At 39.6% G+C, this 24,547-nt stretch overlaps 1 protein-coding gene across 3 annotated transcripts in view; it reads left to right on the forward strand.

The window, feature by feature from the left end:
- The window catches only part of LOC119656681 (solute carrier family 41 member 1), a 193,580-nt gene that overhangs the window by 142,824 nt on the left and 26,209 nt on the right, over positions 1 to 24,547 (forward strand). For 2 of the 3 annotated variants that reach the window (XM_038063165.1, XM_038063164.1), the window contains exon 2: positions 2,588 to 3,723. The exons of the other annotated variant lie outside the window; for it this stretch is intronic. In XM_038063165.1, coding sequence (XP_037919093.1) covers positions 3,465 to 3,723 — 259 coding nt within the window. In that variant the 5' untranslated portion in view covers positions 2,588 to 3,464. The remainder of the gene's footprint in view (positions 1 to 2,587; positions 3,724 to 24,547) is intronic. 3 annotated transcript variants of the gene reach the window in all.

Here is a 24,547-nt window from a genome sequence, read left to right on the forward strand (position 1 = left end):
AGCAGGGTAACTTCACAGTCGAATAGATGGTTACCACTGTAATAAAAATGAGAGCTTATGGGGGTTGGTTCTTGTGAAATAAACTGGCACTTGCATACTGAGGGGTTGCGGTGTAAATTATATTTTGTTATAATGGGCATGGTGACCTATGTCTATGTCGGCTTGTGGGTGTTAGTTCTTGCGAAGTAAACTTTCCTCGCTGCTCTCTGTATGAGTATGACTGTCATCTTTCTAGGAATTTCGCAGCCTACCTGGCTATGACGGCATCGATACTCGACGTTTGAGAAGAATCATGAAAGGCCTGAACGGATGCGTACTTCGTACCATGGTCGTTTTAAAATATATCGTTACAGGGGAGTAGTATAGCTATGCGGACTCTGCCTATACTACTCAGCGGCATGTGGTTTGCTGCTTGTTTCTAGTCTCAGTCACAGATTCCCCTTATTAATTCACGAAGAAACAGGCCCAATAACCTTGTATTAAATTCAATGGTCAAAGGTTTTTAATAACCTTTAATATCTTGATCATGGATTCTTTGGGGCTTAGTGACAACCATTTGCTTTATAGGCATATCTATTTGAACGAAAATGGCCTCGCTCAAAAAGAGAGTGTTAGAGTGTCAGTGTTGTCTGTCCTGGTCCTAGGCATTTACATGAGCATCTGGCATGTGGACATAATCACACAGGACAAGAATTAGAAACCACAATCAAAGCCGCGTCGTGATAATTATGGGGCCTACCAACCTACCTTGGCCTGTAAAGTGTAACTCGCGATATAGTCTTAACTTAACTACAATGACCATAGATCTCCTATAAAGCGGCCAACGGCAAATAACCGAACCGAGAAAATATCCGCCAGAGATTTTCCCGAAACATATGCTCTCAGAAGGGCATCTCGGCTCTGATGATACCAAATAATCTCCGGTGAGCATTTGTGGCCAGAGTTACTTGAAATGAGTTCCTTATAGGCTTGGATCTGATCGCCATCCTCGAGTACATAGGAAAATGTATTTAGGCACAAGCAAAAAAACGTTTTCATCTCTGTTATTGTTGTAATCATTTTTTGAGTAAAGTGGCTCGTTTTGAATTATGAGCTCTGACAAATGCTGGAGATGCTCAACCAGAGCAAGGCTTACCGATTGGGGAGGCATTTAGAGTTGATTACACATTCTCGCGTTAAGTGGAAAGTGTGCTTGGAGTCGCTGTCCTGCTATAATACAAACCATTAGTCTTTATATCAATTTATTTAAAAATCCTGGAAGAAATGCATATATAGCAGAACATGGTGGACTATTCAAGGACACAATACTGTAGTCACTTGTTATAAGCCTGTAGCGATGACGCATGTGAGTAATTGACGCACTTATAGCCAGGGTTTTCTCTACTTCATTAAAAGCCTCTGCTCTATCTAAAGCACTTCTGCTCTGTAATAATGACCAAACAAGATTGTACCGCGCACATGCCCACTATATAGTTTTACGTTAGCTTTGTTTGGTACCCACATACTTAACCGTTACTTATAGACAATCCCCCTGTAAGTTTCTTCACTTTATAAAATTCATTAGATACTTTATATTATATTGACATCAGTTAAGCATAGAGGACTTTTGCCAAAGTGTCAACATTTGTCATCTACATATATCAGTTGGTCTCCACTGGAATCACCGTCTGGTTCTAAGGAAGATGAATCACATGAATCTAAAACACAACAAAGTTTAGAATAAAACCCCAGAAATTATTAAAAAATGTTAGAAAATCTTTAAATTCCTTTTGGCATTTGCCTTACTCCAAACAGTAGGAGAACTTTAAGTACGTCATTAACATTCTGCCTTCAACATAATATCTTTATGACTTCATTGCAATTACACACTCTACAAAAATTAAGAATGATACTAAGAAAATTCCCCAAATTTCTTACGAAGCGTAGAAAAGTAATCTCCGCTCAGTTTTGTTTATCATTTCATAGATTTGGAATATTTTTTAAGTTTCTACCAAGGGTACTTCATCCAAATGAATGAAGTCAATCAGGGGGAGTTAAAAAGCATTAGCACCATCATTCAGGTTATGTTCAAACTAAAAATAATTTAATTCCGAAAAAGAAACTATAAATTCATTTATCAAGTGCAGGGAGGGGGATGTAGTTCACATTGATAAGGCGAAAAAGATATCAATTTTGGCAGTGATGGCCTGAATTTTCTTTGCAATCACTCCAAAGTGAATGGGTACCTGGTTTGGTTTTTGGGTGAAGTGTATGTTATAAACATTTCAGCAAGTGATAATGCACCTCGATAAAAATTAAATTTAGAGCGAATTTCTAATTGATTTATCTTAAGAAATGTCATAAAAGCTCGTACATAAATACAAGGTAACATTTTGTCCTCATTTTCAAATTTAGTGCATGACCATGAATCGTGACGTGAATTTTGTAAATCTCTAAAAAAAATCGGTTGACTGCATCAACAAATTATCAAAGCAGAATTATTTTCTCTTTAGATTTTCTTCTCTTTAGATTTCTCCTCTACATCCCACTTATAAAAATATCTATGTCTTCAAATTGTTCTTATTTTCGCATTTTTCTTTGTTTGCAGCCATACTTACGTTCCGGTGACTGAATGTAAAAGTCGAAGAAAGCGAAAAACTAATTTTTAAAAATTATCAAAAAAAACACACAAAGCCTCTGAACAAATTGCACTGTAAATAAAAATCACATTCCAAACAATATCACAAATAAAATAGTTAAAATGTAAACTAATTGGCTAGACTAATTTCCTAACATCCAATTAAAATTTCAACTCCAAATCATCGGGAAACATTGGAAAAATATAAAAAAAGCGCCTCAAATTTGATTGGTATCTAATGTAGAAAGTACAATCTAAAGTTTTTCTTTTGTAACTTTTTCTCTAACATCCAAACAAAAATAATTCCACGGCAGCTGGTTTGCTTTTATCACAAAGAGATATTCTCTGGCCAATCTAAATTTAATTTTATAAATTAAATTATGAGTTAATTGTAACGCTTACCAAAGCCAAATTCCAACAAAATTCCATACTTTAAAATCTAAAGTAATAAAACACAATAAAAATATCTATAAAACGTAGCGGATAGTAGAGGTAGCTAAACTAATGTAAAAAAGTCGCAACAAAAAGTATTAACATTTTCTTTAAAAGAAAAGTATTATTTAAATATACAAAACAGTAAAGTGCATTCCAAATTATTAAATTAATTTTGAGAAATAGATAATTTTACAAAAAAAAAATTGAAACCAAAAAGTAATTACATTCTTATACGCTTAATTCATTAATTTAAATAAAATATAATTCCAAATAGTTCATGTAATATAACTAATAATTTATTCGAGCAATAAATATTACTAAAATAAAACTCGACGATAAATTCCAACAAAAATCCAAAAGCATTACTTAATTAATTTTAAAAATAAAAGTTAAAAGATCTTAAACATTCGAAATGCCGTACCGCGGTGACAGTTATGATTTCGAAAGAAATAATAATAGTTTAGAAAATGGTCTGGATCACTTGTACACTAACCTTAATGCACAAGAACAAGAACAACATGAACAGGCAGGCAATGAACCATCAAACAACACAAATAACAACAATGACATCAATATAAATGTTAATAATATTAAAAATGGAAAACCACCCGAGCATTCAGAACACTATACACCGGCTGACAAATATAAATTATATACTATTTATGGAAATGGTGAGTTTCAGTTTAACTTAATTTTTTTTCTATCTTGACTTTATGAATGTGCTGTCCTATGTATCAGTTCTGAAGTGTATTTAGTTTAACGATACTTGATATTATCTTTTCTAAACAAAAAAAAAGATATAAAAAAATCTAAAATAATAATGTGTATTGTACATATGTCAAAACGTTATGGAAACCACGTCGGGAGAAAAGGATCTAGTTCTTCATGGGAGTGGTTTAATTTGTAACTTAATTGGGAAATTTTGAAAAAAGGGTATATGTAGTCGTTGAAATGTATAATATTGAAACTTCCTTCAAACAAATGGCAGCTCTATTCCTACAAGACATTGCAAAATTAAGTAGTTTTTTGGCAGTCGCTTGAACGGAAACATGCTGCCCAAAGCAGCAAAAATTTAGAAGGGTCTTCAATGGAAAAATTGCTCCCACATTGAGTGGATTCTGCCCCTGTAACAAGTTTAAACCCTTAGCCCTAACTTTGTTAAACTCAAAGGTCTTAAAGTTTCTCCCACTCTATGACAATGTACGGAGTGTACTCTGTTGAACTTGATTCGACTTTCGCTCAGTGCTTTGTCTTTCGCTCAATCGTTAGCTCTCGGCTTCAGATGGAAGAATCTTAATGAAAGTGCGATTGTGATAGTTTAAAATTTTGAATTGTTCTGTCATCGTGTGTTGCTTGTTATTAATAATAGAATATTTAGGAATTTTGGGTAATTTTTCCATGTTGGTGTATGCATTGTCTTAAGGAACTATTTCGGTCTAGAACGTAAAAAAAGACTTTTTTTGTGAATTTTTTTCCGGGCTCCTTTATTATTGACATAAAGCTGGTCCTGAAAAAATTCTCTTTCCATTGCGGATAGTTAATCTAATAATTGAGAAGTCAGAAACAAAAAAATCAAAATAGGTCTTTTAAAAGAAGGGTTCTTACACATTACACAAATTCGTAAAATCGATTAAAAACAAAAAATGGTGGCATTTAAAAAAAGCTGCAAAATTAAATTCATTTTTAGTCCTTTTTATCACAATTTTTATATAGAAAATTCTGAAAATTTTTGTTGAATGAATGTGCCCGAGACATAAATAAAGATGTAGTAGAAATTTAGTAATAATCGGTCGAGTAGTTTCAGAGATTCACTGTCCGCAGTGCGAAAAAAGTAGATTTTGAGAAAATCGTGTTCAAAGATTTTTTTGTGGAAAAACAATCGAATACTGTTTAATACCCAGGCTGACGGCCGAAAATGCTCTCGCGCGAGCTCTCGAAAAACTCGCTATAGACAGTTTAGAATTCGAATTTCATTAAAATATTTCAGGACATGATTCTTGGGGCTATAAACAGTCAGAAAATGTAAAAATCGATTTTTTTGAAATTTCTAGATCAAAATAGTCCCTTAAGTTAGTATAGTTACCGCTGGCGCCGGTTAAGTTTTGACAGCGAATTTAACGATTTTAAGACAAATGAGCGATAACTTTGCTAGTGTCTTAAGTCCAACATAGTTAGGACCATTGGCAGGGGAGCAACGGTGACCTAGTTGAAATAAAGTCATGATCATCGTTCTCCATATCTTTGTACTTTCAGTTTTTCTAAATAGAAGGCCACAAACAGATAGTTGGAAATAGGACCTGAAAACTATACGGGTCGTCCATTATTTCATCAAAGTCTCTATTTCAAGCTTGAGGGAAATCATCCCTATTCCATGTCCTTTCGTCTTCTGTGATTTCTTTAGCCAGACATAACCCTGCTTTACCCCGATGACGCTTCGTAAGCCTTTTTGCCGTGTCAATGCCGTGTACGTGACTCCTTGAATATAAGGTAATACGTCCTCGCCGTTAATAAAAGCTAGTTACTCCTGGATTGACCAAAAGATCTTGTCAAGATTCTATTCAATATTTTACTTTTAAATATCCGCACGAAATTTCTATCTATAGCTGTTGTTGTCCCTGTTTCAACCCCACAGCCTTGCATTGGTCGTATCTTGTGGTGATACAATTTCAGTTTGCATTTCGACAACAATAATTTCACCAAAGAAGTATTTGATGAGTGAAAAACAGGTTTTATTGGCAGTTTCTGTCCTTTCGGGTAATCTAAAGTTTTCTACCCACTTGAAGGTGTAACCCTACCTGTTATATTTTGAGAAAGTGTCTTGTTTCGGCAACCTTATTGTGAAAAAGGAGAACTCACTTTTACTCGACTGCGACTAGTTTTTTAGAACTCACCAGCAACTTCGCAAAGCTTCCGTATACAAGCATAGATACATACAATCTATACTGATTTCTTCAGAACTTTCAAGTCTATTGACCACCTTGCTTCTCACCAAACTCGGTTCGTGTGGATTTCTATAAACTATTCGCCCCCAGTTGATGTCTTACTTAAATGGTAAAATAAACTGAATCTTTTTAAATGGTTACCTCTCGTATCCATTTTTTCTCTCATCGGGGGTACCTCAGTGTTCCATTCTCGATCCATTTCTGTTTTTATTTTTCATGAATGACCTTCTTTATTTACGTATCCAAGCCTATGCAGACGAGTTAAAATTATTTTCTGTTGTCGATTCTCCTGCGATCAGAACAGTCTTCAATCTAATCTTGATACATTACCTCGGCAGTGCTTAAGAAAAATTTGGCGCTTAATGTAAGGAAACACTACGCTATGATTCAGTGAAAGCCTCTCCCCCAACACCCGTCTACTATCTCGGTTAGCAGCTTTTAGTGGTGTTGCCTCTTGAATCTTGATGTGACGTTTGAGAGCAAACTCAAATGTAACCTTACGTCGATGCCCTTTGTCGTAGTATGTCTAGTTTTATTCCTTCTCCTATTAATTCATGAATATCCATTCCTTTATATTGTAGTTCCTTCATCCCTAATATTCTTGAGCATGCTTCCTTTGCAATAATTGTAATTTCCATGCAGTTGAATAATTCAAGGGAGGTTTATTTAATCCCTAAACTAACCCTAAAAGGAACCTTCCTTTCCTACATACCCCGATCGCCTAGTTTTCCGTAATCCGACATCTCTACAATAACAAAGATTCTTGATGGGCACATGCGTCCTCTCCAAGCTTTGGAACGAGCAGTTCTACAGCCTCCAAAATAAACTACAGAATATTTTTGAGGTATCATTCGCGGAGTTCTTGAGCTAATTCAAGTGTTCTATGCCCAGAATGTTACGTGAAGATGACCGCTTCCAGCGGAGCGTTTTGGTTTCATCCCTTATATTTCCCTAAAATTACACAATGAGCCTAATTTTGTTATAGTCTCTATTCTGAGCGCCTCCAGCCTCCCTTGTTGACGGGGGACGATGGTGGGGCGGACCAAATGGGAAGCGACTTACTTCCTCTTTTTTTGGTCCACAGACTCCTCGTTTCGGGCCCAGCATCCAAGTTTTCAAAAATAAGCGAAGACGACTTTATGGACCTGTGGGTAGTTTTAACAAGTTTCTCAAGTCTCCATACTACCGAAAGATCCTCTTTATACTAGATTCTCAAAATCAGTTGGTACAAATGCTAATAGAATTCAAAGCTAGCATTTTGTAATACTAAACTGTAGCTTCCCATCGTCACTCAAGATTGAACAGTTCCTTAAAGTACCCGATTCATCTATCAGTATTCTAACATCATCCGAAAGTGTCATACTTTTATTTTACAGTTTGTTAACCGTCGTTGTTCCAAATCCTTCTTTGGTAAGCTCCCAGTGCGTTATTGTGTTTTTTTTTTGTAGTTTATCCTTAATTTTTTTGCAATTTTATCGCTTGGCTTAGTTTTTTTTTCAATTATTCTTCTATATTCGTCATCGTTGACCTGCGTTTAATCCAATGCATTTTTCGGTCACTTTCTTCCTCTGGCCCAGGATCCTGATTCCAGTTAACCCGTTGGGGAGTTCCGTCCCCACGTACTCGCGGAGGGCGATCAGAGCCGAGTCTGCAAAGGACTCATCTGAAGTGGCTTCGGCCACGAAGCCTCACCGAAGGTTATCTGGTACCGTGGGAACCGGGACGGTCCTCTTAGAGCATATGCTCCAGGAGAATTCCTGGAGGATGTGTTCTTGGCCCGGTTATTTACGGTTAGCCCCCTAGTGGGAGTTTCATGGTGGTTGTGGTTATGCCTACATCGCGGGCAGAGCTCCTCGGAGCTCAAGCGTGGAGTTGCGCTGTACAACTCGGACGCCGTACCCCTTAATTGCGACAGAGATGTTAGATAGGCCGCGCATCCACTGGCATGAATGCTGAGCCTGCACTCAGTATAAACCAGGACCGCTGTGCTTGCAAAATCAATCCGTGTCCGAAGAGGACCGTGGGATTATGCCTACACGGCAGGTACTCACGTTAAACCTCCAGGACTTTCTGGCCCAGCATCAAGTTTTTTTGCATCTAGTTCCAAAGATGGAACATTAATTAGTGGGAAGGAAAAACAATCAACGAAGGGTGGTATAAGGAACGTAATTTCTGGGGAGTGGCCAAAACAACCATCCGGTGTGACTGGTATTTTAAGGACGCCTGTAGCTGACTTACGATGCGTAAAATTTGCTCCCAAGTCACTTTACATGTGAGTATCACAAAGATGAATCCAGCTGGTGTGTCACAACCCCAAGTAGTGAAAGTCGGGTAATATAAAATATGCCAATGGATTCCCTATTTCTAAATGTATGAAAACGATTAGTATTAGAGAAACGAAATTAGCGCCCCTAGGTAGCTGTGGACCACGAGAGAAGAATCCCGAAGAATTTTTGGCCCCCTACATGAGGGTGGACAATTCCGTAGCCTACATAACGACGACGTCTATGGGCGAAACCATGACCGTCAGGTTGTAGATAAAATCCGGCCCAATAGGTTACGGTGGGCGGTTCACTTAATCCGTATGGATGAGGATGATCCAGGCTGGAAAATCTATAAGGGCAATATCTATGGTAGAAAAAGAAGACGAGGCAGGCCCCTAACATGGAGCGATGGCGTAGGCCAGGACGCCAGACAGGTTTTAGGGATATCTAATTGGTGGACCTCGGCCCAAAATCGGGATATCTAGAGTTCCTTATTAAGGCAGGCCTAGACCGGATACCGGTTGTTACGCCGTTGATAATGATGATTCGAAGAGCGAGGTGTATTTGTATAATCTTTTCGTTCTTGATTCATTTTTTTATCTCAATTAGTGGAAATATAAGGCATTTGAAAATTCAAAGTATATTTTGGCTCACCCTGTAGATATTCATTCAAATTTGAGTAGGTGTACAAAATGAAACGAAAAAATGAACACAAGGAAATAAAGATCGACGAAACAAGGAATATATGCTTCAGGAAAAATATTCAATAATGTCAACCATCTTAGATAATTAAAAACACGACTGAGGTAGCAAAGTAAACCAATTTAACTTCAGCTAAAGAGAATTTCCAATTTTTTTTTTAAGGAGTTCGTTGAAAAATTTTCTTCCTAGACGAGGATCACATACATTTCGCTTGATTTACACTTTTATTGATTTTCATTATATCAAAACAATAATGCCGAAAGAGTTTGAACCCCAAAATGAACAGGAAAAAAATTCTTCTGCCGAAGCCTCGAAATATTTACACCTCAAAACGTGCAGCTTCGAAGCGTGGTCGCATGAAAATGTGAAGCGTCGAAACATTACCCTTTTTCTCTGTAATTTAGCTCCTAAGTAGATAATGAGATATGAGGAAGATTAAATTCTCATTGAAGATGTTGTAATATCATTGAGACCCCATTGGTCCTTTGATATGAGCTACCTCAGGGCAGCCTAACAACGCCATATCATTAGAATAATAAGGTTAACCACTGGCACGTCTAACCCAATTAATATTGTCAGATCTAAAACATTGAACCTTACTCCAGCAGACCATAATTGGAAACCACATTCGACCCATCTTCCTCCTTTTAGAAATGAACCGTTTTTTGTACGCTGTCGTTCGAAAATTGATAGCACATAATATAAAATGTTTAAATCAGGAACTTCTGTCATTGCAGGAATATAGCAAACAAATTTTCAAAATCTTTTGATTTTTTTTCTAAATTGTAAAAACTATCTAAAGAGCGTCAAAACTGCAAAAGGAGGGTGTACATTTTTTTTTTCATCAAATATAGCCATGTGGGGTATCAAATTAAAGGTCTCGATTAGTACTTTGCGAAGCTTTGATACTTGTTGAGAAGGTGGGGAGTGCGGGGGGTTGAAAGTGATCATTTCTTCAAGGGGCCATTCTCAGAAACTACCCAACCGAAAAATCTGAAAAAAAATCAGGAGGCTGCCACTATATGGCGGGAAGTGGATGCTCTCACAAAATATATGCATATATTACGTGCTACGTAAGAAATACACAAAACCTTTCCTACCTGAAGACGAGAACACTTAAATAGAGAATGGTCACAGGCGGATAGTCACGGGTCAAGCCAGCTTGCAATGTAGAATGCAAGTTGTCGCCCACAAACCGAAAAGTTTCTTACCCGAGTCGCTGGGGGTTGAACGGATAATGCTCAGCTGAATACGAGGAGAGACCCCTGATACAGTGCCTCCTTAGGTCATAAGTAACAGCAGATGAGAGAAGCATAATCCACATGTTCTACGGCCTTGAGTCTTGTCCCACACATCGGCCAACCTGGTTGGATCTGAATCAGGCTAGGAGACCATTCATACCTTCACCAATCTTATGATCCAAAGGATCACTTCCCATACAATGTCCATTTTACAAGTGGTTGATAGTAACCGAATCTTTGCCTCATATCGATCAATCGTAACTAATATGTCGCGCCCCATATCCTGGCCACAAGACACTCGTAGTGTCTTTCTACGTACCTTTCCCTGTAATCCTTCACCCTATCGATCGTCCATATAACCAAATGTGGCCATACAGCACGTCGGTTTGCTGTAACGGACGTTGGTGCTTTTTGGTTTTTTCCAAACTGACACGTGTTAGTCAGTCGCGGTGAGGCGTACCAAGAAGTAGCAACGGCGTGAGCTGCTGGGGAATTTTCCCTTTACATTTTGTTCTAAGTCCGTCAGAAATAAGTCAGTGGAAGTTTTTTGAGAAGCTCTATCGCCGGAGTTGTTTCCTAGAACTACAATTTGGAAGGAACACTGGTTGGTGACATTCCAAGAATTTGTCCACATAAATTTTGACTTTGTGGTTTCGCAATGAAAATTCTCAGAACTTCGCGGTCTAGTTAGGGAGAATTGCATTCGCCGCCCAGCCAAAGGGCGAAATTTTACGTTTTGAAAATGTTTGCCCAAGTGTTCTGCAGGACCATAAATTTTCCCTTTGGTCTCTGGAATTTTTTCATGCCACAGCTGGGAATATGTTTTTGAAGACATATTTTTCTAGTGAAATTTTGAAACTCGGGAATGGTTTTTGCCGTTGCTTGTGGTCAGCGATGAGGTTTTATGACCATCAAGTAGCAGTAAAAAGCTGAACAAGTCTTGAGTTTGGGCATTTGATATGAAGTTATGGAATTTTCCATAACATACGTATATTCATGAGGGTTTGGGGTTAAGATATGGAAATTTCCATATAAAAAATGATATTATTTTACTATATTATATTAATTTATTTTACTATATTTTTTTTTTTTTTTTTTATGGATGGAGATGGAAATCTTAGAAAGACGCTGCTGCGCCAGGTTGCAGCAGTGTGTGGGATTCGCACCCACTAAAACCACCCCCACTCTTCCGCCCCTCCCCGCGGGACCACCGTGAAGTATTACTTCGCGGGGGAGGCTCTGGTTCGCTATACCAGCTCGTCCATGTCACGTCTCCGTCGCGCCGCCTGCCGAGCTCGATCCAACTCCTGGAGTTTTGTCTGCACCACGGCTACTGCCTCATTTACCGCCATCCAGTTTTCCTCCGACTTCAGCATCTCTTCCACCAGGTTGGAGGGCTCGATGTCCGCCCCTAAGATGCTGTTCAACCTCCTTTTCTGCTGCAGAAATCTGGGACAATGGAACATAACGTGCTCCGGGTCCTCGGGTGTAGCATCGCATTCAGGACAGTTGGGAGACTCGTCCAACTCGAAGCGATACAAGTACTTCCTATAGTCATCGTGTCCCGTAAGGAACTGTGTCAGGTGGTAATTCAACTCTCCGTGCTTTCGGTTGACCCATTTCTCGATACACGGGATCAATGTATGGGTCCACCTGCCCTTGTCGGAGTTATCCCATCGTTGTTGCCACTTGCCACACAACTCTCTCCTGATGGCTTTTCGGAAATCCGTATTCACCTCGGCTGGATTTGCCTTCCGCTTTTCGTAGAGCCAGTGTGCCTCGCTCGCTAGAAGATCTATAGGGATCATTCCTGCGATAACACACACTGCCTCCGTCGACGCCGTCCTAAATGCGCTGCACACCCTTAGCGCAATTGGCCGGTATGCCGAACATATCTTCCTCCGGTTGACAGCGTGGTTCAACGCTCCCGCCCAGACAGGGGCCGCGTATAGCAGGATCGACCTCACCACTCCCGCGATGAGTAGCCTGCGACTATACTTCGGCCCTCCCACGTTAGGCATCATCCTTGCAAGGGATGAGCTGGCATTTGCTGCCTTCTCTCGCGCATAATCCAAGTGTCCCTTGAAACTCAGCTTGGCATCGATCATCACCCCCAGGTATTTGACAACCGATTTTGAGACGACCTCACGATTACCAACCTGGATGGTAACCGTGTTGTTCTTCCTACGGTTGGTAATGAGGACCGCCTCCGTCTTTTCGTCCGCCAGGTCCAGCTTGGCCATTCGTAACCATGACTTGATGGTATGAATGGCTTCATTTGCATAAAGCTCCACGTCCTCGGGATGCTTTGCAATTGCAACTACCGCCAAGTCGTCCGCAAAACCAATCAGCGTTGTCTCCTCCGGCACGCGAAGGCCAAGCACTCCGTCGTACATTATGTTCCACAGCAGCGGTCCCAATACAGAACCTTGAGGCACACCTGCTGTCACAATATACTCCTTCGGCCCGTCGTCCGTCTCGTACCAGAGAAGTTTGTCCGAAAAGTAACTCTCAATGCGCCGAGCCAAGTAGCTAGGAGCACCCAGTTTGGTCAAAGCGCCCTTAATCCAGCCCCAGTTGGCTGAGTTAAAAGCATTTTTGACGTCCAGCGTCACCAGAGCACAGCATTTGCCCATGGCCATTGCATTTCGAGCCAATTCCACGACCTTTGCTACTGCATCGACCGTAGAACGGGCTCGCCGAAACCCATATTGCCGCTCTGAAAGACCACCCGCAAGCTCGATGAACGGGAGCAGCCTGTTGTATATCACCCTCTCCAACATCTTCCTCATGGTGTCTAAGAGACAAATAGGGCGATATGAAAAGGGCACGCCGGGTGGTTTTCGGGGCTTCGGTAGCAAGACCAGCTTCTGCCTCTTCCACTGGGCGGGAAACACTCCTTCCGCCATGCACGATTCGAATGTGCTTGCGAACCACCTTGGTCTGGCCTTGACCGCCACCTTCAGAACCCTATTCGGAATTGCGTCCAATCCCGGAGCCTTGCTGTCCCCAATACGTCTGCAGATTTCCCAAAGTTCCTCTTCGGTAACATCAGGGATCGAGAAGACGTCCTGCTGAGCTGCCAGTTGGGGTTCTCTTTCGTCCTGCTCCTGCTGAGGGAAAAGAGTTGTAATTATTTGCAACAAGAGCCGTGGGCATGTCACTTGAGGTGATTTTCGCCGTGGCATCGTAGCGTCGCATGATTCGGTTACACACTGAGACAGCTGTGTGACCCTTTCCACCGCTGTTCCATCCGGATCATGGGCTCCCTTCAATGCGGCCAGGAATGTCTCCTCGTCGAAAGCTCCGATAGACCAGCCAACCGCCTTAGCCTTTCCACCTCCAGAGCGTCGTTGTTTACTATATTATTAAGAAATTCCTGAAATAGGTTAGCAAGTGCTATGGGCAAAGCAATTGCAATTTCGTGTGTTAATATTTTTAAGGATTACAATTAATAATCTTAGGCAATTGGTTTTTTGTCTGGGACATGTCTGCCTCCTACGCAAGCAATCGTTGTAAAATACTACCGCGCCGCGCCCCAATATATGGTCACCAGGCGATTGCATATGCCTACTTCGTACCTCAAAGAGCCAAGATATATCTGACATATGAACATAAGTGACCATAAGCTCCCATTTGGGGAAGCATACAAACATATACGTTTGGTTTTACAAGTTTTCCCCTTTTGCATTGGGGGAAACCAACATATATGTAGGTCTCTTACACCACAAAAACTGAACAGGTTAGAGCGCAATCAGGTAGGGCACAGTGATATAATGATAGATGTAGACATTTATACAACAAAACTGTCTCTAGTTCACACTTTGAAAAGCCTACTGATGAGTCCATTGGGAATGGACGAAATACGTATCTAGGCGATCCCAATAGGTTCTCAATAACCCAACTAAGGAGTGAGGTCTTCAGAGGTCCTCAAGCATCTCCCCTGTTCCCAATGATGCACTGACCGACATTCATCAAATACACTTCCTCCATAAAAGAACAGTATTAGGATACTATTAGGCCGCCTGAACAGTCAAAACTGACAGACCAAAGGCATTCCATCCACAATGAAAGAAAACGACAAATTTTATTTTTTAACGCCGAATAGTGACTTTTTTTTATTTTTTGTTATTCCTCCTATTCCAATATTTCGAGGATCAGTTGTTCTATTCCTCAGTGAGTTTTTGTCTGAACTGCTTACGGTCCAGCTTATCCTTAAATACCTAAATCCAGACCTTAATTGCTAGTTAATTTATTTACCTAATTAATCCAAAAAGCCAACTGTTGACGATTCCTAAATCACTGTCAATTCTTTTTTCCTCTCTTATCTTCTGGATAGTGAAACTCTCTAATGCGTCCAAGTAGCGGAAGTCATTAACCTCCTTAATTACCCTTAGGTCATCCTTCGTAATTGTATGTTTCTCCTCGATGATGTGTCTGGCTACCAATGATTTGAGGGCATTGGTCTGCTTTTTGCTTTCGCCAGATTTGCTTCTCTTATATGTTTGTTGAACCTCGTTGTTGTTAATCTTTTATTTTGCCCTATATATAATTTTTCACAATCGGTGCAGGTTATCTTCCGCTTTTCTCCCTTCCTCTCTTCCTTGGGGTTCTTGTCTTCTAATCGTGTCTTCAGTTGATGTGGTCCGCTGGTAGATATCACTTCGATGTCACGTTTCCTTAGGATGTTTTTCACTTGGTAGCTAATCTGGGAATGGATGATAGGAACTCGACGTTTTTTTTAGATGGTCCTGCGTGTGTAAAAAATGTCGTCAGGTTATTCCTTTCCATTTTCGTCATTTTTTTACTGACTATTCCTTCTATGGTCTTCCTTTTGAACCCGTTCTTTTGCAGTTTCAGTGATGTTGCGTTTCTCTTTGGCTTCATTGGTCTGGATTTAGGTATTTAATGATAAGCTGGACCATAAGCAGTTCAGACAAAAACTCACTGAGGAAGAGGATAACTGGTCCTCGAAATACCGGAATATGGGGAATAAAAAGGCATTAAAATATAAAATTTGCCTTTTTTCATTATAAAATAAGCAGGAAAAACGACACACACAACCGAAGAAATTCCATGCACGTTACGATCGCCGGTCAAATGCGTACTCTTCGGGCGTAACTGACAGGCCGAACTGAACATGGATGGCGCGCTTCACTCTTTGACCTGGCCTGGCTTGGCCTTAAAGTACTGCCGGTTTGAATTTGGATATCATTCGCACCCTGGTCGTGTTTGCCATTATATAAAAAGAAGCGGTTTCCATCAACTGCCACTTTCGGTCTCAATGATCCCAGGGCAGAGGTGAGGCAGCATTTGATGAGTTGCCTCTGCCCTGAACGAAACTGTTAGTCGTCTTTCCTTCTTTTTTGTAGCCGAAATTTTGAAAATTTTCTCTCCAAATTCTTTCTGAAACGGGTGGCGAATTCTGTGAACAATCATGCCGCCAGCAAAGAATATTTCTTGATAATTGTTATTGAATTATTCAACCGCTTCATTACTTTTCCATCTAATTTCGCAATAAGAAGGCACGCACTCTTAAATCCTTAAACAGGAAGAATATCTCTAATATGTATATATATATCTGAAGGATTACTTAACAACAATAAATCTAATCGAATAGGAAAATTGGACCCTGAAAAGATAAAGGTGTAGAAGTTCAGAAATTTCCTGCAGAATATTCAGAAATATGACTGGAGAAATTCTTGAGCAGGACCTGAACAGAATTACATAGATTCATATATAGTATCCTCCATATATAGAAATTCACAGGAAAGTAAAGGAGAATATCAGGAAATACATATTCTAAACGAATTAAGGGACTACTACTCACTTTTATTGAATGATGGTAATCAATAGTAGGCTGATTCCCATTACAGAAAGTCCTTAACCGCATTGAGTTAGGCGTGAAATATGTAAAGGTGCTAAGATGTTGGTGAAAGTTTCAAGAACGGAAGGTGAAAATTCAGTTGATTCTATGCAGTCATAGCGAAGAATAACGGATATAGGTTCTCAGATTATTGATAATTATAACAGGAGCAGTGATTTGCTCCATACGCGTAGGTAAAGTGTAAGGTTGTGAAGTGTGAAACTGCTCTAAAAGATGGAATATAAAAAAGGCTTGTATTCGGGTTACGGAACCGTCCTAGGTGATTTCAATATGAAATTTTCATATATTATAATATAAAGCATGTGATTTTACTCGGGATGTGAATGAAAGTTTTTGGAAAAATGTTAAACTGCTTAGAGTGGTTAGTGATATGCCCCTGACGAAACTAAACTTCAAACTAATAATATTTGAGTTCTAAGTTAAGCCGCTTTAGAAATATCAAATCTCAAAATTAAAACACTTTACCAATCCGGGTAAAAAAAACCTAAAGTGAACATTTAAAACTTCAGGAGCATGATGAGTTCAGTGAGGAATTTGAGATGGATTTCATCAGATCCGATTAATAATAAATAGGACACTATCCTTACTTTTTTTTTGCTCAGTTCAATGAGTCATTAGAAGATTTAATCCTTATTTGACTTTGAAAACCAGAACTGAGTCCTAATGTGCTTTTTAGTTTTAAGTATTTGTTTTGAATATATGAATATATTGTATTTCGGGAACCACTTCCATTTTTAACTTTTTTTTCAGTGGAGTTATACCCTAAAACTTTCCAAAACTCCTTCTCTTTCCCTCTGTCCTTGTTTTGCGAAGGATTTTAGTGAAAATCCTTACAATCAGATTATATCGGATCTATCTGCTTAATCTGCGCACCTCATCCAAATACAAACTTGAACTATAGGATAATTTTGATTGTATCCTTTATTATCAGTTTGTGTTCACTACTGAATTGATTTCACGCGACACTCTTCTAAATTAGCCCTAATTTCGATATTACTCTTAAATTTTATGTTAATCTCTATCGAACAGAGAACTTCTTTCTTATCTTTCACTCATGGTGACCTAAAATGCGCTTTTTTTCAATTCACATTTTGATGTAGCAATTGTAATACCGAATGTCACATAAATTAGAATGACAATGAACTCAGAGAATCACCTTGCTACCATATATCCCACCCCAGATAAGTATCTTTTCTGATGTCAGTGAAAGTATTATATGTTATATGTAAGGGCGCGATCCAATTGTCCATCACTGCTATCATGAAATGTCTTATAAGAGGCTTAAGTTTAATTACGTGAAATACACTGGTACTGACGCACTAATCACGAACGTGATATAGATTCAAAGGCTACTCATTATCGGTGCATGCTGCGGTAATATTTCATCTTTGAAGGACAGTCTGCTTTAAAGCGGTAGCTGTATCGATTAACAGTTTTTATTGACATTTACAGCTTATTTTTTCCCTATCAGTCTGAGAAGATTAAGGAGATTAAGAAGATTAAGGTAGCGGAGTTATAAAATTACCAAGTTTGTACTTTGACTATAAGATGGAAACTTTACCACAGGAGTTTATTATTACAAAGTGTTCAATAGTTTTCTTGTTTCAATAAGTTTCCACAGTTTATGGGGCTTATTATTTTACAGAACTTTCTTCGGTTTTTCATGCTTACTATATAGCAGTTCTCCTGCAAATTTTTAAGTTTCATGAATCGATGAAGACACCCTAATGAGTCGATAGAACGGTTGATAATTTTTCTATAAGGATGAAGAGTCCTAAATCCCCATTTACTTAATGAATGATCAATTGGGGAAAAACTTTCTCTCATACTTTCTTGTCTACGAGCCCCTCCTTTTGGGCTCAGTAATCAATTAGGCAACTTATCAGATGTTACCTCATCTCTGCCCTGAGAGAAGCACGAACAAAAGCGGTTACAAGATGTTATTTGCGCCCTTATAAACTTCACAAGGGCGACGTGTGAATCATATTCAGGTCAAAAACGCGTCCCTTGGCTTTGTACTAAAAATCCTTGATCGCCCTAAAATTAGTGGGAATTGGTGGAGTTTCGATCCATTCACTGATTTGGAAAATCCACGTTCATACATCGGAACTTGCCGATGATGAAGGACGTCATCCCACTTGAAATTAATTTTACCAACTGCAAGTCAGATTTGAATAACCGTATTATTGTTGGACAAAATCCAGACCAAGATTTTCTTGACGTCCAATTATAGCCTACACGGTTATAAAAGGAGAATAGAGCAATTCCTCCCTATACCAACGGAGAGTATAAGTGGTCCAATAAGTCTTGGTGGTAGACGTGCACGTGGATGTAGAACCATAACTAATCTAAGAAGAGCAACCTGCCGAAGAACTCCTGTTTAGACACCAACATGAGTTCGTTCGTTAAATTACAAGTCAGCGATTTCGGGCTAAAATGGCAATTTTCACAAAATTTTGACGAAATTCCTTCCGATTGCAGGTTAGTCCGAAAACATTTGATTTCCGTATTGAAGTTTTTGGCAAACAATTCTCAGGACGATTGTCCGATTGTGGACGACGATTGTGGAGATTTCCTATTAGGAGGAAATATGCTAAGTGTGGAAGAATCGAACATAAATTACAGACCAAGTCTTCCCTTCAAAGTAGCACTCGATTTGTACAAAAGCAGCCAGCTCTTCCAGAGGCAGTAATGGCAAAATTTTTCGTTGTACATATCCTCATCTAAGGTTTGAAGAAATCAGGCAACTTCATATGAAAAGTAAAGCCATCTTCTCTTCTTCTTTGCGTTGACTACATATAACCGAGACCAATACCCTATTTTTCCCTATAGTTTAAGGAGTGGTGTCCCATCAAAGGCTCTATTAGGTCTTTAATGCACCCCTTCTTAGGAGACAACAAAAATGCCTCTCTAAAGGCCTGAGGTTCTTCTTTGTCTACCTGCAGAAAATAAATTTTCCCTATTCGGTTGCGTGAAACCATGCTTAGTAGCCAAAGCCTTCCACTAGTAGCCTCTCAGCCAAGCTCAACGGAGAATTTGCCAGCCCTCGTTTTCTGTATAGACGACTCTACTGCTTCATTGTCCTCGTATTTGATCTTGTTGTGGATTTCAACGAAGACTTTCGTCAATGTGTTACCTTCGGTTAATTTAATGAACAGAGTTAGTGAATCTAGTTCTGCTTCGTAAATTCGCTTTTCCTTCTGTTACTCCACCATTCGTAACCGTCTTGACTTTAGGCAAGTTTTGCATCGCAACGGATTGGTTCTTCTTATCGTTCTTCGCATTCTCGTTTTATACTCTGGAGACTACCTGACTAGACGTCTCCTATAGGAACGTCCCCGCCCATTTAGCGCTTACGTTATTTCCAGTGGAAAGTACGACTGCCTTTTCGAATCTTTTGCTGCTGCCCATATCCCCTTGTGGAGGAAAATGCGGTCCAGTAGTAGGTTCATCAGCCCATTTTTTACCTCTCAGCAGACGTTTTTATGCTTTCTCTAATGTTTTGTGTTTCACAAGACATTTGAAGGTAAAATTACGAAGGGATTTTTTAAGTTCAGTCTCTTCGAGATTCAAGGCAAATTTAAAAGAGCGTTTATACAGTTTTTCGAATTAAATATTCATTACATACACTCGAGTGTGTACCCCTATATGCCGTTACTGCAACTAAAGTCCTTTGTAGTTATCAAGTCATATGGCCCGAATATCCACTTTTGTGTTATTGGCTGGAGTGGCCAAAAAGATCCAGAATAGAAAATACGTTGATTCAAACCAACGTTTCTAATGTCGCTAAAAAGGTAAAAAAAATACTTCGGAGTGTGCTTCCCAATGGATAGCGTAACGCCAAATACTGGCTTAAATGCTGTGGAGCCAGTCTATCATGTCAGCCTCCTCATTATCAGCGTTGTGCCCCAGCAGCCACATCAGGAATAATTTGTTCAGTCGGTAGAGTTTTACCAGCAACTGGGAGCAACCCCACAACAACTGACTTGATATAGTGTTGCTATCTAATGCTTTCAAAACAGATTCTATAATCCGAAAAGATTCGTGGCTCTTTATAAACCAATCTTCTCTTTTCGTGGTAACAAAAGAGTATATCTTAAATCGCGAAACCATATGATCAGCAAGAATGAGAGCCACCTGTTGTTTGCCCAAGCGATTTAAAGATGAACGCATTGGTTGCCCTTCCACGCGTCTAGGTTATCGAGTCTAAATGCGTCACTTAGCGTCTTTCCGTTGTACTTTCAAATGCATGGGAAATAGATTTAGAATAGTTTAATAGCATAACTTTCATCGCTCTGGTAATGCTTAGGCAATCGGGCTTCCATCTCCACATCAAAATATGCTCTATCGTGGAATTGCCATCCAGTACACGCGTTTTGGTAAAAGTCCCTAGGTTTTACCTGTTGCGGTCTTACAACTTCCGTAGAAATCTACAGGAACTTTGGGGTCGAATTTACCTTCCTTCCTTCCTATAAGTCTGTTAGGAAGGCACCAACGCACCAACTTTTTTCCGTAGGAGCAATAGCAAGGTATTCATTACCAGGAACCATAACCTCCCTTCTGATCGTCCTCCGTTCCAGCATGCGATGCTTGCCACATCGCAAATCGCTGCAGACGAGGTCTAGTTGGAAGCATGTTCAATGTTCAAGGCATTTTCTTTTTGATGATACCGCAGTTGAGGGCTATTTCCATCGATTGACATTCTAGGCATACTGACTGCAGTGAAGCAGCCCGCTGGTAATATACATATTCTTCATGAACCACTCTATTAGCTTTTCCTATACTTTTAGTAGAAAGTAAAGTAGAGTAATCGATAGAGAACATTTTGCATTCAGGTAGGTGGGTTTTCCCAGTTCGTGAATAAATACCACCTTCACGTCATGCCAGCTAATTGGGGTGGGGAAAGCATTCGCTGTATGTATCCTGAATATATAACCATATATTAATAAGACCAGAATGAAATCATCTGGACCTATAGATCGATATCTATGGAACGGGGCATTCGACCCATTCAACTCTCTCAAGTGACACCATTCTGTGCATGCTGAAGGGTACTGTCTGAAATGAGTGCTGTATATAACTGTCGACTCTAAGCTGTAATTTTCGATATTACTTAGAGAATGCACTTTAAGCAGATGGTTTATGGTTTTCTCAACGCTTTTTGCATACTTCCTGCTCTGTAAACGTTGGTAACCTAACTGACATTTAAGTTTTTGACAAGCATCGAAATCCCTTCCTGCTCTTCTTCTGAACTTTTTTGTACCGATTCCAACCTATTGCTGAATCAGACTTCAGGGCTCGGCTGAAGAGTTCTCTTGTCGTCCTCTTCTATTTTCCCAAATCCGAGTTTCACAATGGTGCCTTATTCTTCTTTGGCATACTGAGATAGCAACTCTCATTGAAGGTTTTTCTCATACTGGCTGTAATCATACAGGAGAAGCAAATCCACCGGCAAAAGGGCACGGAATGTCATTATAAATCTTTGGAGTAAGAACAAGGTAGCTAACTGGCTCGTGACCAATGTGGTTAATGTATTGGTATATTGGTGTGTCGATGACACTTAAATGGTTTTCTTGTGTACCTTTTCCCACTCTACGTGGCGAGCCATAAACAGCTGTGCAACGCCACATGTCCGCAGCCATGTGCTCGAGACCACGTGGGCGCTCACAAATGTACTGCATCATATGCACGGCACTAGCGATTACCATCGGCGGTCGAAGAACCGCAATGATTTTTCTTCACCATAAAATTTAGAACAATGCACTGGGAGTTGAAACTCCTGTATAAGTCTTCCTGGGTTGGTGTTAATATGAGATCTTGTTTTGCTTTTGGCATATTCGATAGCTCTTATTAATGTTCCACTGGGAAGTTTGTTCTCGTCATAAGAGAAGTGAGTAGAGCACTAATGAATTTGTTTAACTGTTTAGACCAATGGCTGCTTTAAAATGCTAGAAAAGGGTTGAGCTTGAAAAGTTACTCTGCACAGAAATATAAATATTTATTCGATTTTGAATAATAAATAAGCAAAATGATTAAAAACAAGTCGGGAAACCGGAAGCTAGATGCTTCAGGTATGAAAGGTTTTGTGTATTTCTTTTATAAAGAAATTTGAGTGGGCATTTGTCCCATTAGCATGTAGCACGTAAAATATGCATATATTATGTGAAAATTTCCACTTTCAAGTGATATTGGCATTCATAGTCTTGAATTGGCAGAGACGCGACGGTTTTAACCTAGTATAACTTTGTTAATAATAGTGCGATTTTCATCAAATTTGCCAGGATCATGCTCTATGCTATAGACTATATTGCTGTAATTCTAGGGTGAACTTAAGGGGGGTTTTCCTGTCAATTACTAAAAATTATAGTAATGTACTATTATTAACTTTATTTGAACAGGTATCGGTATGGAGGGTATTTCGGAGCCTAGGCACCATATAGTGGCAGCCCCCTGATTTTTTTCAGATTTTTCGGTTTGGTAATTTCTGAAAATGGGTTCCTTAAAAAAATGACCACTTTCAACCCCCCGCACTCCCCACCTTTTCAAGAAATTTCAAAACTAAGACCGGTTTCGAAAAGTACTAACCGAGACCTGTAATTTAATACAGACAGACAGATAGACAGTAAACCGATTTTAATAAGGTTTTGTGTTTACACAAAACCTTAAAAATGAGGAGGTCGGTCGGAAAAAAGTAATAACCAGAACAAATTCTAAAATGAAATGGAAAAGCAAAGAAGCGAATAGCATTTCGGAGTTCATGAAACACTTTTCCTTAAATACATACTTATATATTTCCTATAGTTCCTGTGTAGGGTGTAAATAATTGCGTCCGTGATAGGCTTATAGCAACGGAGCAGCCTGGAGAGTCTGATGCTCAACTAACTTGTTTATCGCACCGTTAAGGATGAGAAGAATTATCCCACGACGGAGCAAGAGCTCTTGTAGTAATGATCTGATTAACTTGAAGAACACTTCCAAAAATAAGATCTTTATTTTGTCAACATCTGACACCTTCCAGTAACCTTGCTTTCGAAAGATATATTGATCTTTAACACGCAAAAAAATATATTTATTTTACCAACCGATAATTATCAAAAAACGATTTATCTTAAAAATCTAAGTCGCAACCATGGCACTTGGATCTGCGAAGTGGAATATTTTCTTCGGTACATTGGATTTTTTCTCGGTAAAGATTGAATTTTCAATGCCATCGTCGAACAGGGTGGGGAGATTATGGAAGAGGGACTCCCACTCCCATCTTCAACCTCAATGAAATGTGGTGCGGTTAATCCTCCCTTTAAAAGTTCTGGCCTCTTAAAGTGGGTTCTTTTTTCAGAGCATCATGATAATGTTTGAATTTTCATCCCTGCCATGTGTAAGGGAGAGGATATAGAAAAAAGAGGAATGTCTCTCCTCTCTAACTACATTAAAAAATTGCGGCGGTAATCCCATTGAAAAAGTTATGGCGCCTAAATTTTTTTTTCATATTATTACGATAGGGTGTAATTTTGAATTCCATCCCCGCAAAGGAAAAGGATGATCTGAAGGGAAAAAGTGGAGATCCTTCACCAAAATCGCGGCGACAGGCCCACTTCTTAAAAAAATATGGCGCTTCAAATGGAGAGGGGGCATTCTAATATCCTCATTTTACATTTGCCAACCTCCCCTCCGAAGAAGGTGAGGATAAATAGGGTATGTAAGGCGCGGATTTGACACGGAGTGGAGGGGAAGAGAACCACTCCCTCTAAAACCCCATTGGACTTCGTGACTACAATGATACATTAATAGCCCCTTTCCGGGGAGCCATGATCTTTAACGGGGGTGACCACCACAATTATTCAACAGTGTTAGAGAGAGAGAGACCTTACTCTTACCCCTGAATACCCCTTCGATTCCTTCCTTCTCCGGGGATAGGGTTGGAAAATCAAACTTTACCATGATGATATCATAATATTCCTCATTTGAAACGCGATAACTTTTTAGAAGGAAGTTGCCTCCGCAATTTTTCAACAAGGCTCGAGAGACATGACTTCTAGCTTCTCCATTCATACCCTTCTTCCCCCAAATCCTATCATTATAACGTGAAAATAGTACCAATTTGAGGCGCCGTAACACTGTAAGGGGCGATGAACACCGCAATTCTTTAACGCGGTTAGAGAGGGGCACTTTCTTCTTCCTCCGACATACCCCTGTTCGATCCCCTCTCAGTATCTCCGGGGATACGGTTGAAAATCCAAATTTCACCATGATGATATCAACAAAGTCACATTTTGTGAGGACATAACTTTTTAAGGAGGGACGATCGCCACGAGTTCTCATTGGAGTTGAAGAACGGATCTTATGATGCCTGAGGTTTCCTTTATCGAAAATTATTCTTATATCTATCATATATGGTTCGTTTGTGTAAAGATCATCTAAAGTTTGCTTACATTTCAATGCTATATTTCCCAATTTACTAA

Source organism: Hermetia illucens, chromosome 5, assembly GCF_905115235.1.
Source record: "Hermetia illucens chromosome 5, iHerIll2.2.curated.20191125, whole genome shotgun sequence".
In the NCBI taxonomy this organism is placed as follows: domain Eukaryota; kingdom Metazoa; phylum Arthropoda; class Insecta; order Diptera; family Stratiomyidae; genus Hermetia; species Hermetia illucens.